Genomic DNA, 15910 nt, shown 5'->3' with positions numbered 1-15910 from the left:
AAGACATAACCTCAGGTAACACAATGTTTTTGTTTCCTCCTAGAAAAAAAATAAAACGTAATTTTCACATTTAAGACGGTGGTTCATTTCGAGTTACATTTTTGTATGGTGAAAGATATGTGCAATGGCTAGTATTATGTGTCAACTTGTCAAAGCTATAGTGCTCAGCTGTGTGGTCAAACAATAGTCTAGATGTTGCTGTGAAGGTATTTTGTAGATGTGATCATCATTTACCATCAGTTGGCTTTAAGTAAAGTAGTTTAACTTCCATAATGTGGATGGGCCTCATCCAATTAGTTGGAGGTGTTAAGAGAAAAGACCAAGGTTTCTTGGAAAAGGAATTCTCCCACAAGACTAACATGATATTGTCGTGTGAGTTTCTAGCCTGCTGGCCTGCCTTCACCAGCCTTGGGTGAGGCTTGGGGAAACCAGGGGGACTGTAGTAGACAGTTGAGAGATGCTGGTGTGATGGAGATGCCCAGGAAACCACGAGCCTCCAGCCCATTGTCTAACATCCACCCAATGCCAAAGAGACGAGGAAGGGGAAAGCATCCTCTCAATCCTGGCCCAGAAGCCCTATCAAAGTGAACGGCCTACCCAAGCTCTGACTCTTACCTGTCCTCCACTGGCACAACCCCCACCCCAGCCTGTACCATTTCTCTATGAAGCCCCTGTTCTCACCCCTCCTCCATCCTCTTCCGCAAACCAATGCCCTTCTGTGATCTCCCTGTTGTCCTTCCAGGTTCCCAAGACAACGCGGAAGGGAAAAGGGACCCGCCAAGGAAGTTCCAGGAACAAAAGCCTCTCCCTAAAAGACCACCACTTCAAAAATCCCTGAGGAATGGAGTGGGCCACCACTATCCAGCCACTCTGACCAGCCAAATGAGGAACTCAATCAAAATGAGCCACAGCAGGACCACAAGGGCAAGGAGACTTCCACTGTCTCCAGCGTCTCCTTGGGCAGCCAGTAATTCCCCGGGCAATTCCACAGACTTGAAGTCTATCTGAAAAGTTGCCAGAGGTCTAACCCCAGATAAGTAGCCAACAGGGTGTAGAGTACATTTTGCACCCCAAAGGGTATGCCCTATGGTGATGGAAATAAAATGAACATGTTGTAAAATGATGTGTGTGTCTGTGTGTCTCAAATGGTGGGGGTAGGGAGTAAGGGGGAAGAGGTGGGAATGTGGGAAGGGAGGGAGGGGGGATCCTCTACAATTTCCTTAAATTCAATTTGCTCTTCTTTCTTTAGTTTTCTAGGGTGAAAGTTTCGTTATTGATTTTAGATTTTATTTTCCAATATAAACATTTAAAATATGCTATACATTTCCCTCAAGGACACACTTTAGCTGAATCCCACTTTTTGTATGTATATTTTGATTTTCATTCAACTTAATGTATTTTTAAAATTCTCCTGAGACTCCCTCTTTGACCGTTAGGTTATTTGGGAGCATATTTTAAAATTTCCAATATTTGGGCATTTTTCAGATATCTTGGTGTTTGGTTTTGAGTTTAATTATATTATGGTCTACAAAGAGGATTTTTATTATTTCTGTTCTTTTCAATGTGTAAGCATTGTTTGATGGCCCAGAACCATCTATCCTGGGAAATATTTCATTCACACTTGAGAGGAATGCTTATTCTGCTGTTGTTGAATGCAGTGCTTTTCTTATTATTTTAATTGGTCAGAGTAGTTAACGGTGCTGTTCAGGTCATCTATATCCTTCCTGGTTTTCTGCTTCCTTTTTTCCTAGTGAGAAACAATTTAAACTTCTTTGACAAATGTATAGTCCCATGAAATCAATACCACATAGAAGGTGGAAAATACATTCATCATCCCCAAAAGTTTCTTCCTGTCCATTTGCTGTCAAACCACCCCTTCAGTAGAAGTGATCCAAGGTGAGCAGAAGTGAGCATCTGCCAACCATGGGCATTTTCCCTATTAACAAAGGCAGGTAGGCACAGAGAGCAGCAGTTGCTTTCACACACAGGCAGCATCCAGGAGGAAAACCAGATTGATAGTGTCATAGAAGGAGAGCTTGTTTGCCTGGACGGGCTATCACTCCCTTTCTTGCCCACTACCTGTCCCCAAGTCTGGCTCTGCCTTCCTGGCCTCCGTGGCTCAGATGGTTGATTCACACCACCTCTCCATCTCCCCCACCTCCTACAGACAGTATTAAGGGCCTTGCCACTTTCTTTTGTTTTTTTGACTTGGTGTTTCTTCAGCATATATTCAATAAAAGTTTTCTGTAGGAATGAATAAATGCATGAATGAATGAAATTACCAGGCGTGGGAGATCCTTGATTCAAAATTTGGAGGCTGCCCCCGCCTTGGCCTCCTGCCTACATGAAGAAACCCACAGTTCCATCGCCTGTACTCACTTGAGTTCAGAAATCACCTGGAAACTATCAGTAAGCGCATCACTGCAGATGCCTACTCCCGAGGCCCAAACACTATCATGGAGGTGAGGATGCTCCCAACAGGATGGTGCATGATGCTTCCTCTGTTGGACCCCACACATCCCCATCAGTTTAACAAGGAAGGGTGTCACCTCCACTGCCTTGCCATCCAACCTGCTCATGTACACACCTTGGGCCAGCCTTCTACTCCAGACACTGTCTGGTGGCATCATAGGCCAGTGATCAGAGCCCCAGGATACCTGTCTGCTTTTGGGCTAAGAGCTCAGAAGCCTCAGGAGTCCATCTGAGACATGGTCATCATCTGGATCATTTTCATTGCATGTCCACAGTCAGTCCTTCTTCTACAGAGTCTGAGGTGACTAGTCCCAGGGCACTCTTCCTCCAACTTCCCCTCCATGCAGCTGTACTGCCACCTTCACCTTCCACTGCTCATAAACATTTCTGGCCTTTCTTGGCTGTTGCTCATCAGTCAGCAACCCATTCACATAGTCCAGGCTCTATAGTGAGTTCAAGTTCACAGGGGATAAAACAGTAGACCCCAGAAGGCATAAGACACCTCCCTGCCCCAGGACGCTGGAAATGGTGCACACAACCACTGGAGTGGTTGAGAGAGGGAGCTCACCCCGAATGATGCAGGTACCCAGCCATACTCTTCCTGAGAGAGGGAAGGGGATGCTGAGGGAGGGTTGGTTCACCAGCACACTGCTGGTGCATTCAGTCAACATGTCTGCCCATTCAGATCACATGGCCCCCTCCACCTGCTGCTGATGATGCTGGATTTTCCCAAGCCTATTCCTTTTCATTGTCCTGCCCTCACTCCTCCCTTCCCCCTTCTGTCTCTCAGGTCCCTGCCACCACCGGGCTCAACTCTGGATTCAGAGCTCTGAATGCCAGCCTGGCTGCGGATCTGCGGACTTGGTTTCATATATGGTCTCTCTCATGGACTCTGGCCATTGCTCTCCCCTTGTATTCATTCATTTTCACACTGCTATGAAGAAATACCTGAGACTGGGTAATTTATAAAGAAAAAGAAGTTCAATGGACCGACAGTTCTACATGGCTGGGGAGGCCTCATGGCAGAAGGTGAAGGAGGAGCAAAGATATGTCTCACATGGCAGCAGGCAAGAGAGCATGTGCAGGGGAACTGCCCTTTGTGAAAACATAAGATCTCCTAAGACTTATTTACTATGGCGAGAACAGCATGGGAAAAACTTACCCCTGTGATTCAATTACCTCCCACCTGGTCCCTCCCATGACACCTGGAGATTATGGAAGCTACAATTCAAGATGAGATTTGGGTGGGGACACAACCAAACCATATCACTGCTGGATCCTTCCGATTACCCTCATGGGCCGAGGGTGTCCTGTCTGCTCTCCTTCCCTGGCTCCTGTTTATTCTGACCAAATCCTTCTCAAAGCACAAGAGAAATGTCCTGTCCCCACTTCAGAATTTTAAATCATGCCTAGAGAAATGTTGCTCAGCATGTCACTGTATAAATCCAACTTCATATGGCTGAGGGATTAAGTTAGTGTGTACTTAACCTAATCAGAGAAAGCAAAGACACAATTTAAAACAACAATGAAACAATATATCTTCACCAAATTTTATTCATAATTTTCACCAAAAATTAGAAGATTGATAAGACAAAATCTTTCTGTGAGTGTAGGATATTCACGTCTATTCATTTGTGAGAAAATTGGTACAGTATTTTTGGAATACATTTTGACAGTATTTCTAAAGAGTTAAACTATTCACACCATTTCCACCTTAACCCAATGTCCATGTTACTATATCTTTCTTATTGGAAAGCCTGCATATTTGTCCAAAAACGTATGCTTATTTCAGTTCTATTAATCATAGCAACAAATGGGAAAGAATGTATGTGTTTATCAGGAAAAGAAAGGTTTAATTAACTATGGCACCCAACCACTTTAGAATTCTAGGGGATATTTACAATAGTGATCACGATTGTAGGTACAGTTGCGGGAAGACCTTGCGTTCATCTTATTACGTGGGAAAGGCATGTGACATATCAATATGTACATCACTACTTGTGGGTGTTAGAAACACTATATATTTTCATAAAACATCCATGTCCAAAAAATCCTTGACTGAGCTTTAAAATGCTGCACGTGGATCTCATCCTCCACACTCTTCTTCATCAAATCACCACCAACTCTCACCCTTCTCCCTCCCTCTCAACTAAGGGAACAACATCACTAACCTCAGAAGTCAGGTCAATAGAGACTCTCCATCAGTTCACAGTCCCTCAGTTCCTAAAACTCTTACATATCTTTCCATCTCACCATCTCCCTCACATCCCCCATAGACTGAATTAAGGGCACTGCTGCTTTCTTGTGTTTTGTTGACTTGGTGTTTCCTCAGCATATATTCAATAAAAGTTTTCTGTAGGAATGAGTAAGTGCATGGAATAAATGAAATTACCAGGCATAGGAATTATTTGGTTCAAATTATGGCGTCTGCCTGGCCTGGGCCTCCTACCTGCATGAAGAAAAACCCACAGTTCCTTCACCTGTGCTCACTTGAGTTCAGAAAAATCCGTGGACACTACCACTGAGAGGGTCACTGCAGATGGCTTATCCCCAGGCCCAAACACTGTCGTGGAGGTGAGGATGCTCCCAACAGGATGGTGCATGATGCTTCCTGTATTGGACCCCACACATCCCCATCAGTTTAACAAGGAAGGCTGCCAACTCCAGCCTTCTCATGTACACACCTTGGGCCATCCCTGTATACCAGACTGTGTCTGTTGGCAACATAGGCCAGCGATCACTGCCCTAGGACACCTGCCCCCTTGTGTGTCAAGAGTTCAGAAGCCACAGAAGTCCATCTGAGACACAGTCACCACCTGGATCATTTTCAAGGCACATCCACAGCCAATCCTTCATCTGCAGAGTCTGAGCTGACTAGTCCCTGGGCACTCTTCCTCCCATTTCTCCTCCATGCAGTCCCACTGCCCCTTTCAACTGCATTCCTGGCCTGTCTCATCAGTTGGTCATCAGTCAGCAACCCACTCAAATAGCCCAGCCTCTATGGAGGGTCCCCAGGGGATAGAACACCAGCTCCGAGCAGGCATGAAGGCATCTCCCAGATCTGGGACGCTGGTGAAGGTGCAAATGACCACTGGAGTTTTCAAGAGAGGTAGCTGACCCAGAATGATGCAAGGAGTCAGCCAAGATCTTCCTGAGACAGGGAAGGGGATTCTGAGGGCGGGAAAGTTGACCAGCACAGTCCTGGTGCATTTAGCCAACAGGCCTGCCCACTCAGATCACAGGGCCCCCTCCAGCTGGTGATGATGGTGCCGGGATTTCCCAAGCCTATTCCTGTTCATTGTCCTGTCCTCCTCCTTCCCCTCCCTCTTCTCCCCCTTAGGTCCCTGACCCCACTGGCCTGAACTCTGGATTTAGAGCTCGAAGTGCCAGCCTGCCTGGGGCTCTGTGGACTTGGTTTCGTATGTGGTCTCTCTCACGGATGCTAGCAATGGCTCTCCCCTGGATCCTCCCTGGATCCTCCCTTATGGGCTGAGGGTCTCCTGTCTGCTCTCATTACCTGGCTCCTCTTCAGTCTGACCAAATCCTTCTCAAAGCAGAGAAGAAATATCCTGTCCACATTTCAGAATTTTAAATCGATTGTGATTTTTATGAGAATTTGAATTGGCACAGCATTTTTGTAATACAATTTTAGAAATATTTTAAATGTTAAAACTATTTTCACCCTTTCATTTTAACTCAATGTTCATGTTAATATATCCTTCTTAGAAGAAAACCATGTTTGCCTAAAATTCATATTCAGATGTTTATTTTATTCTATTTATCGCATAGCAAATGGGAAACGACTTACATGTCCATTAGGAAGAAAGAGTTTTATTAAATATGGTGCATGCCTAATTTAGAATTAAAGAAAGTGGTTTCAAAAGTGAGAAAGATCTATCTGTCTATCTATCTATCTATCTATCTATCTATCTATCTAATCTATCTATACTGTTGTCGAAAGATACTATATCCGTTTTATAAAGTGATAAAAGCAGATCAGTATGTACGTCATTGTTCTTGTATATTAAATAAAAATAATATATTGTTATGATTTATTTGTCAGTGAAAAGACTACAGTCAGCAGTAAAATAATACACAAGTTTGTTAATTGTGGTGACCTATGCGGGGGGAGGTGTTGTTAACTGTGGAGGAGCTTTATAAAAAAAAAATTCTGAGTTATCTACATTTCTATAATTTTTGCAATAAGAATATATGCACTACTACATTTTAAATAAAAAATATTTAATCCTGACAACAGCAATACTAGCCATGTCAGTTTAAGAAACTGCTAGCCAATGCAACAGAACCACCATGAATGGCTTGCCAAAACAGAAGTTTATTTTACGTGCAAATAAGTTCTGATGCAGTTTGCCAGGGGATTTCCACTCTCACGGGACCCAGGGATCCAAGTTGCTTCCACCTTGTGATTCCGCCATCTCAAGATGAAGCTGCCATGTTTGCTGTTGAAAGCGGGGCGAAAGCGTGGAAATGACACACTGGCTCCCAAATGCCTGGATGTGACAAACAATGCTTCTGCTCATATATTGGTGTAATGGAAAAGTCACATGGCCCTTCCTAACTATAAGGACTTTACTGTTCCCATGTGTCCAGGAAGGAGACAAAGACAAAATGTGGGTGAGTAGGATACCCTCCTCCATAAACTGTTACATAGTAGGTGCTCAACAAAAGCAACTATGATTATTTGATATTATACTACCCATCTCATTTCTAGGAGAAGTTTCTGAGAAGGCCAAATTTGCCATGACATTCTCCAACTTTTTCCAGTGTCAAATATGTGACTGACGTTTTCAAATATACAATCATAACTAACTGTTCAATAATCTTGAAAGTCTCAGCAGGAAGCCTTCCCTTTGCAATACCCTTTAAATCCATCGTAGGCTGAGAATTTTTCCTCCATTTGATTCCGAGTCAAAATGTTAACCTGTGAATTTCTGCTACCCTCCACACGCCTGAACACCTGTCTGGTGCCTTTACGCACACTGAAGGCCAGTATTTTCCCGTGGAGCAGGTAAACAGACAAGAAACAGAAGGCTGCTTAATTATTCCTCTTTCATGAGAGTTGACATGTTTTCAAGGAATCTTTTTTAAACTCCTGGAGGACTCCAGAAATTTGGGAATTCAGTCTCAGTAAGTAGATGTTTGTTCTACTGGGATTTCCCAAGGTTTTTCTCATCTAATACTCATGAGGGACGGTTTGCTCTTTGACCATTTGTCTGTGCATGTATTCAAAGGGGAATTCCAAAAGGACGCCCTGTGAAAGCTTGATTTCAAGTTACCAAGGTGGTTCCAAATTCCTCTGACTTCAGGGTGATATCACACAAGAACCCTTAGATAATATGGCGAAACAGACTACTCAGCCCATTCAGAAAACAGTTAGAGTTTGTTGAAGACAACCAGAGTGGTATCCAAGTGTCTAAGTGTCACTGTCCCCATGTGAGTTTTTATATCAGAAGGGTTTTTGACATCATGTGGTTTCCTGGGTGAGAGATGGGACAGCCAGTGGACTTCTACAGAGAGAAGAAATGCACCCTGTCAGGAGGTGAGCAGGTGATTCTGGGCTGTTCTGTGAGGATCAGTGAGGAGCTGATCAGCAGGCCCTATAGGTTCCAGCGTCAGACAGGACACATGGAAGTGACCAGGAGAAATGTGCTGTAATTCTGAAAGTGCTGGGGCTGGACAGAAATGCCCACATCTGGGCAACGTCAGCTCTCAGGGAACCCAGCGCACACCAGCCCCAAATGGTGTTTGATTCTCATTGTCACATTCTGCAGGCCTGCTTTTAGTATGCTGCCCTCAAGGTTCTTCTTTTTGTCACCTGAGAAACATAGTGGAGTGCTGAGAAGAAAAATGAAGTCCTGTCAGGAGGTCAGCCTCAGGCTCAGAGAAGTGGGAACAGCATGGGTTCTAAAGGAATTCATACCAGGGGTCTGCTTCCAGCCCTGTTCCTTAGTAACCACGTGATCCTGAGAAATACCCAGGAAATACCCTGTTTCTATGCCCCAATTCACAAACCCTGTGAGCCCTGGATTCTTCATCTGTAAGTAGATGTGTAAGGCCTGTCTAGTAGGACAGTCGGAGTGTATAAAACGCAAGTGAAGCACCTGGCTCTGGGCCTGGTGTAAATTAGAATTTTCACAAATGGTGGATGGCTGTTATTTCTAATATGTTTTAACCCCAGGCCCTAACACTGGGATTTTGTTGTTGTTGTCGTTGTTCTCCAGGACTTATCAGAGAATATACAGCTCAACAGAACATGGAATACTTAGCCACAAAAGGAAGCTTCACCCTTAAAATTCAGTTAAGTATTTCCCCTTAGAAAATGCACTTCAAAATTTGGTTGTGTGGAATTTTTGCCCAGCCAGGTGCAGCTCAAAGCTCCCAGAACCTGAGACCAACTCCTTCCCTCTCTCCCAGCTACTTTCCCACCCAATCCACTATTTTCATGCATTTTGTTACCATCCAAAATCTAGCCCGTGCTTACAATTGGTCAAATTGCACTTGAGATAACCTAGTTAGAATGCCTTTTTAATGGAGTCAGCTCTGGATCTCCCTGCTCGGCAGAAAAGCACCTGGCCAGTGGCTTCTGGGCCACCCTTCCCGGGAAATTCACCCTCATCGCTCAGGAAACCCATGCAGATGATGGGTGTCCATCACGTGCATCTTGGGCTGTGTTCAATAGCAGTGGGACAAAAGCACAGGACACCTTCCATTCCTGCCCCAGGTGGAGACGCCTCTCTGTTCATCCCCCATCTGAAATAAACTGCTCAGAGTTGCTTTCCATTCCAGGCTTTTCTCACACCCTCTGAGAATCTGGCCCTGCACCCACCCAGCTTCATTAGAGTCAGCTCCTTCAGATCAAACTGCAGTTTATCAAAGCCCCAAATGCCCCAGCTCAGGGCATTTACACTCCACCTCTCACCTGGAGCCCGACACCCTCACCCCTCTCTTACATTTCCCCTACGTCTTACAGGACTTCTTGCCACCTTAATTATATGACTGCAGCTCCTAGATTCTACAACCCTATGGATAGGCGTGAGTCTGGCTTACCTTACCATCCCCACTACTAACCCAGGGCCTTCCACAGAGCAGATGCTGAGTGAATGGAAAAGAAATGACCCAGTGAACAGGACGAATTATTTATTCAGATTTAATTTCTCTTGCATTCTCAAAGAAGCCAAGGAAATCCAGGTATGCATATTTGTTTGATTTTACAGAATAGACTGAGGTATAAGGCAAGAATTAACTATCTTTTAATGTCTTGAGTTCTTTATCTCATGTATGTTATTGCTAATTCGCTCACAATTTTAAGCAAATACTTTTTCCACTGCTGTTATTATATCACAATTCACAAAATAGAATGGATTTCCCAATCTGAATAAAAAACAAGACTCTTACTCCTAAACTATATAAACAGCACTATGTGTGACTACTGTCATTCACAAACGTGGATGCTGAAGTTCATTCAACCATCCGTTAAAAGGAACATTTGAACAATTCCAACAGGAAACAAAGATAAATCTCCAAGTCATCCAATAGAACAGAAACCCAAAACTGAGAATGCTGACTGCTCTCTTCAAAGAGTGAAGAATGGGCCTCATGTCACACGAGGCAGTGGAAGCTAATGGATGGGGCCCTGGAAGGTGCACTGGCCCAGACCCCCTCCCACTGGCCCTGGCTGCAAAGTGTGCTCCGACTCACTCTTCCGCCTCTCTCAAAGCCCATTCATGCAGGGGTGGGTAGGAAATGTGAGGTTCTCCACTGATCTTTAGCATATGGTACAGGACTTTCACATAGCTGGTTTCAGCGAGGGCCCTTGGACCCCACAGGAACTCATAGCATGCAGGATCACTGCCAGGCACCTGCCGGTACTGCAAATAGTTTTCCTGCACCAAATCTTGGGTAAGTAGCTTCCTGGGATGTGCGAAGACACTGTCCTCCCTCCCATCAAACACCTCCAACACACTCAGCTCCTCCCAGATTTTCTCCTCAGGGGCACAGTCGCCCTCTATTGCGATTATGGCCAGGACGATTATCAGGAGGCCTGTCTTGGGCATGATCTGATTGTTGCCCAGCAGGCCATCGTAGGAGAGGCCCAGGCAGGTGACAAGGATGTACAAGTGGCCGACTGGGACCACTTCCATCACCTCGATACCAAAGACCAGCTGCAAGTACTCAGAGGCTTTGCTGAAGATCACAGGAAAGAAGTACTGGCAATTTCTCATGACACTCTCCAGCATTTCTGTCATTGTGAACGGCTCCCTGGCTCGATACTTGAGGAGCAGAAAATGAACCAACTCAGTCACCTTCCTACTGAGTGCTGCTTGGAACTCGGACTCCAGGTCAGGAAACATTCTTGGTCCCTCCTCTTCTTGGTTGCTGGAGCCCTCATCGGATTGGCTCCAAAGGGTGTAGTTGATGGTAGTAGAGAAGCTGGAGGCCCCCTGAGGACTCTGGGTAGGACCTGGTGACTCAGCAGCAGGCACCTCCCCCAGGGTGACTTCCACTAGAGTAGAAGAGGAGGAAGCAGTGTGCTGCTCCTCAGTAGCAGGAGCCTGCGCACCCACCAGGCCCAGGGCCTCTCCTCGGGCCTCAAGACCTTCTTCAGGCTTGCAGTGTTGACTCCTCTGCTCAAGAGGCATGATGACTTTGGTCAGGGCAGCAGGCGGGAATGTGGGCAGGAGCTGGGCAATGAAGACCCACAGGCCTGGGGAGAGACGGAGCGTGTGAGAGCCCTGAGTTGAGAACTGAACTGACCCTTGGAGGCCCTATCAAAGGCTTACTTACAGATCTTCTCCTTCAACGCTCCTCCAGTGCCTCTGGTCCTCCTTGTCGGCCTGACCCCTCAGAACCTGAAGGAGGAAGTGAGAGGGCATCTCAGGGTACAGCCAGCAAGCACATGCTGAGGCTGCAGGACTGGCAGTAGCGAGGGTGAGACCAGGCGCTCTGGAGTCTCATTTGTTCTGGGGCGGGTGGGGCCCTTGGTGCGCATTCCAGGAAAACCTTCAGTGTTGGCACTGTCTGTGTCCCCTCTGCTTTGTGACCTGAGGACACTGACTGAGACCAAGGCCTCACTGCCTGGTTTCTAGAGTTCCTGATTCCTGGGAAAGGAATGCACGGGCCTTCAGGGTGCAGACTGCAAGCACAGCCACGGATTCCCAGATATTTCAGCAGGGTTGGCCAGACTCTGTGAGGTCCCCACTCTACTCTGGTGGAGGGTCCCCTCTGTGCTCACTCAGGGCCCTCACCTTTCTCCTTGTAGGGCCTAATCCTGCCCTTTTGCTGGCCTGAGAAACTCTCATGTTAAGAACTCACATTCCTGATGTGGTACAGAAGGACATGAGGGACGAACATCTGGCCATACATGACCAGGTCCTCCCGCAAAGCACAATGAGAGATGTCCAAATTCATTGGAGTCCATGTGTCCTGAGTGAGGAGCCTGCTTGGTCCTCACGTCCACTCCTGGTAGGGCCTGAGAGCCTCCCTCCCTCTACTGACCTGAGTGCATCCCCTTCAGACCAAACCCTCCTGTTCCCTGACACCAGAGATCCCAGGATAATGGAGGGACCTCAGCTGACGGCCCTGCCCAAGCTCTCTCAGGTAACAGCAGGGGCAGGGCAGATTTCTATGGGGCCCCCTGTCTGCATTCTGGCCCAGGAGAGTCGTCAATCCTCCCTCAGGCTCCCCACCTGGATGCTTGGCAGATCCTAGGACCACTGCATCTGTCGACCAGATAGGGGCCCCTGTGTTGACCTGAGTCATCCTCTGAAAACAAGGTCCTCACATCCCTGAGATGTTGAAACAGAAGTGAGGAGGGGCCACATCCTGTCACCCCTATGGGCATTGTCCAGGGCTGACCCCTTTCGTTCTAGGTTGAGGCTTCTGATGGCCTCCTGTGGGTTACTCATCTTACTCCTGCCGGGACCTGCCCTTCCTCAACCACCAACCCCCTGAAATGGGCAGACATCTCCTCTTTACACCAACACCTTATCTCCCTGAGGGTTCACCAACCTCCTGCCTGTGGTACAAATGAGATTGCCACTTATGGCCATCCCTGATCAGGTTCCCCCAGAGCCAAGAACAAGGGACAGCCAAACTCTGTGGCATTCCTTTTTTCTAGGCCGGGGGTTTCCCCAGTCTTCACGAAGGGGGCACACCCTGGGTACGGCAGCTCCTGGAATTCCTCCCTCTGCAGACCTGAAGTCCCACTCCTCAGATCACAGTCCTCAACTCTGTCACCCTGAAGGCACAATGAGCACAGGGTACATTCGGCCACTGTGCCCAGGATCCCCCCAGCCCAAGGTTCCCACTGATCTGGACTGCAACCTCCCCTCAGTCCTCCCTCTTCTTCCTCCCCTTGACTTCTCGCAGGGCTGGGCCCCATCCCCCTGCTGAAGTGGTTCTGCATCCCTAGGATTCCTGCGGCCGTATGAAAAGTTGCCTCAGATTGAGACAGGGGTACAGTAGGCCCCGTGTCCTGGTATGCTGGGTCCTCTCAAGACTCCATTGTCTTCCAGGAGGACCTGGGCCCTTCGTCTGCTTCCCAAAGGCCATACTCACGATACCGAACCCCTTCCTTCCCTTAGAAGTAGAGGTGAAGGTCAGGATCCACGTGCTTGGCCACCATTCCCAGATCCTCCTTGGGTTTATGGCAGGGGCAAAGCCCGGATTCTGCCAGGATGGGGGTGGGGGTGGGGGTGGGGATGGGAATGCGGTTGGTGTTTGAGGGATGGGGGTGGGGTTGGTGTTGGGGGATGGGAATGGTGGTGGGTGCAGGGGGTGGGTTGTGCTCAGTCCCCTCTCCGGGTCCTGACCTTGATTCCTGGCTGAGTCTGGGCCCTGCCCACTTCTAAGCAGTCCTTCCCTGGTCACACAAAGCTCTTACCCCAGAGTTCCCTGGGGTTAAAGTGGCGGGGGTTGGCGGGGTGAGGTGGTGGCGACCCAGCCTTCCACGTCTTCCGTTTCAGGGTGGTCCAGGCCTGGCAACAGAGGCAGCACTGAATTGTTTGAGGCCCTCTGTCTGTGGTGAGACTTGCCCCAGTACTCCCTCAGCATCTCACCTTGCCTCCTCACCAGACTTCGGCCTGCTTCCCTCCCCCGACATCAGGCCGTTGCTCAGGGCGAGAATCTCGCTGCCCTCTGATCCCAATGCGCAAGTCAGTGACGTCACATCCGGGCAGCGGCACTTCCCTGGGTTTTCCACAGAGGTGGAACCGGATTCTGCCTGGATGGGGATCTGGATGGTGATGGGGGTAAGCATGAAGATGGTGTTGAGGTTAGGGGCAGGGATTGGGACGGGGATCCTGTGGCTGTGTAGATCCTGGTGGGGTCGGGGGAGTTGGGGGTGGGAGGGGCCTTTGGTCATCCCTCAGGATCCTGATTTGGATACCTGGCTGAGCCTGGACCGCCATCCTCTGCTGATTGTATGTGCTCAGACCAAGTCTCTGACTCTGAGTCCCCGCGAAGTGGCATTGGGGGGAGGGGTGTGGTCGCGGTGACATCATTGCCAGTGTTTACCAGGGCTGACAAGGGGGCTGAGTTGGATTCTCTGGTCCCTTTATGTGGGGGAGGGTGGACTCTCAGTCCTCATTCAGGAGGGTCCTCTTCCTCACTCCTGGCTGTTGGATGAAGTGATGGGTGGGAGATACACTGTTTCTGTCACCTCTGAGCATTTGCGCATCTGCACCCCTTGTAGAGAATGGCTGCGGGTCCCAGGCCAGGTGCTCCCTGCAGGGTGGGAGCTCCTGCGATTGTAGTGACCTCTGGGAGAAGATGCACACCTTCCCACGGGAGCTCCTCCCCAGCCAGAGCTACACTTGGCAAACCTTTGGTCCTAAGTGATTTATTCTCTGAATCGAAGAAATAGCGTTTACATATCTTCTAAGTATATATGTAGGTAGCAATATATGTATTTATTTCTATGAAGTAATAGCCACCCTTAGTATGCATGATTCACTCTGATATCCTATTCTTCTTCTATTCCAGTCTTTGTGTTCTGTTGAAAGAATTTTTTTTTTTAAACGTAATTCCTCTCCCACTGTGTTGGTTTCTGGTTGTTATTAGCAGAACTCTGGAGCCATAGTGCCTTAACCAACCCAATTTTCCTGGTGTTCTGCTATTACACTAGGCCTCTTGGCATCGTGTTTTCAGGGACTGCCTCAGATTGTGCAATGAAGTGAAGTGGAAATTTTAAAACTTTTATTCTACCCATTGTTTCATCTGTCGTCTAGGCAGGCTACAAACCTCCCCAACATCCCTGCTGCTAACCCCCTCCAACCGACACTGCAAGTGTCAAACACAAGTACCAGCTCAACATGGTCTTCAGTCTCACCCTGGGCTGTCCCTGTTTTGTTACGTAGATTTTGTTGCTGATACTGGTTTTTTACTTTCTGTTTCCATTCTATAACTTTTTAGGGTTGATTTGGGAAGCAGAGCACAGCAGCCCAAATTTGCTTGTAATGTCGGTGGCTACAGGTAAGGCACTAAATTGTAAATAATTTAAGCTGAGTTTACATTTTTACACTGCTGTGTTCCCCATGAATGAATATGTTATACTCCTCTATATATTTCAAGCTCTTTTTTTCTGAATATGTCAGTATACTTCGATAGCTGCCTGTATAAACACCTTATACGTTTTTATTAGACTTCTGTTTAAGTAATTATTGGATTTTCTTGCTATTACAAATGGTATATTGTCTATTAATTGTTCTAGTTAGTTATTGCTTTCGTGAGGTGAAGATTTTAATTTTGCTGTAGTAATCTGTTGCACACCTTGTTCTGAAGGCAGATGCACTTGAATATTCCACATACCTTTTCCTTTGAATTTTCAAGATCGATAATGGTATTATCACTAAATATTACATGTTTTTCCAATATTCATACCACTTACTCATTTTGATACTTACAGCTCTTTGTGTCTCAATCCTGATTTCAAACGTAGAGATAATAGCCTGCATCTACTTCTCATTCCTGACTTGACTGATAATTCTTCGAACATTTGACATTTAAGTATGTTTGCTGTTGATTTTAGGAAACAGAAGTTCTCTTTGAGTATAGGTTGCCTAAATACTTTTTTTTTTTTTTTACCATGAACTCATATTAAATTTATTTTAAAAGCTTTTTCTGTACCCGTTGACATGATCAAAATTTTTCTCCTCCGTTTTGTACGTGAGGAATCACAATGAAACAGATTTTTTTCTAATATTAAATCACATTTTATTTCCTTGGGCAGAGCCTGTTTATTTGTCTAATATGCTACTAATTTACGTAGGATATATATTGCTATGTGAGGGAGGTTACTTGAGGTGTTCTTTTTCCATCAGGGGAGGGATGTGATCTTCATCTGGTTTTGAATCCAGGAGGGCTAGTCTGGGAGAATGAATTGAACAATTATCAATCTTTTGTATGTTCTGGAAGAGTT

The 15910-nt window shown here is 46.8% G+C and overlaps 1 protein-coding gene and 1 pseudogene across 2 annotated transcripts; one reads left to right on the top strand and one right to left on the bottom strand.

The window, feature by feature from the left end:
• Positions 1 to 272: 272 nt before the first annotated feature.
• LOC105477831 (chondrosarcoma-associated gene 2/3 protein-like) lies at positions 273 to 1086 on the top strand (annotated as a pseudogene).
• Positions 1087 to 9613: 8527 nt separating this feature from the next.
• On the bottom strand, positions 9614 to 13646 carry LOC105477836 (melanoma-associated antigen 2). 2 transcript variants are annotated; one of them, XM_024791546.2, is made up of 4 exons: positions 13551 to 13599; positions 13376 to 13469; positions 11278 to 11342; positions 9614 to 11197 (listed from the first exon to the last, which is right to left on the bottom strand). In XM_024791546.2, the coding sequence occupies exon 4, from the start codon at positions 11130 to 11132 to the stop codon at positions 10188 to 10190; it is 945 nt and encodes a 314-aa protein (XP_024647314.1). In that variant the 5' UTR covers positions 11133 to 11197; positions 11278 to 11342; positions 13376 to 13469; positions 13551 to 13599; the 3' UTR covers positions 9614 to 10187. The 2 variants fall into 2 exon arrangements, with proteins under 2 accessions (XP_024647314.1, XP_024647313.1); XM_024791545.2 differs by lacking the exon at positions 13376 to 13469 and having other exon boundaries at positions 13551 to 13646.
• Positions 13647 to 15910: the final 2264 nt, after the last annotated feature.

Source organism: Macaca nemestrina, chromosome X (assembly GCF_043159975.1).
Source record: "Macaca nemestrina isolate mMacNem1 chromosome X, mMacNem.hap1, whole genome shotgun sequence".
Taxonomy (NCBI): domain Eukaryota; kingdom Metazoa; phylum Chordata; class Mammalia; order Primates; family Cercopithecidae; genus Macaca; species Macaca nemestrina.
The sequence above is the reverse complement of the archived record's forward strand: the minus strand, read 5'-3'. Positions and strand labels throughout refer to the sequence as shown.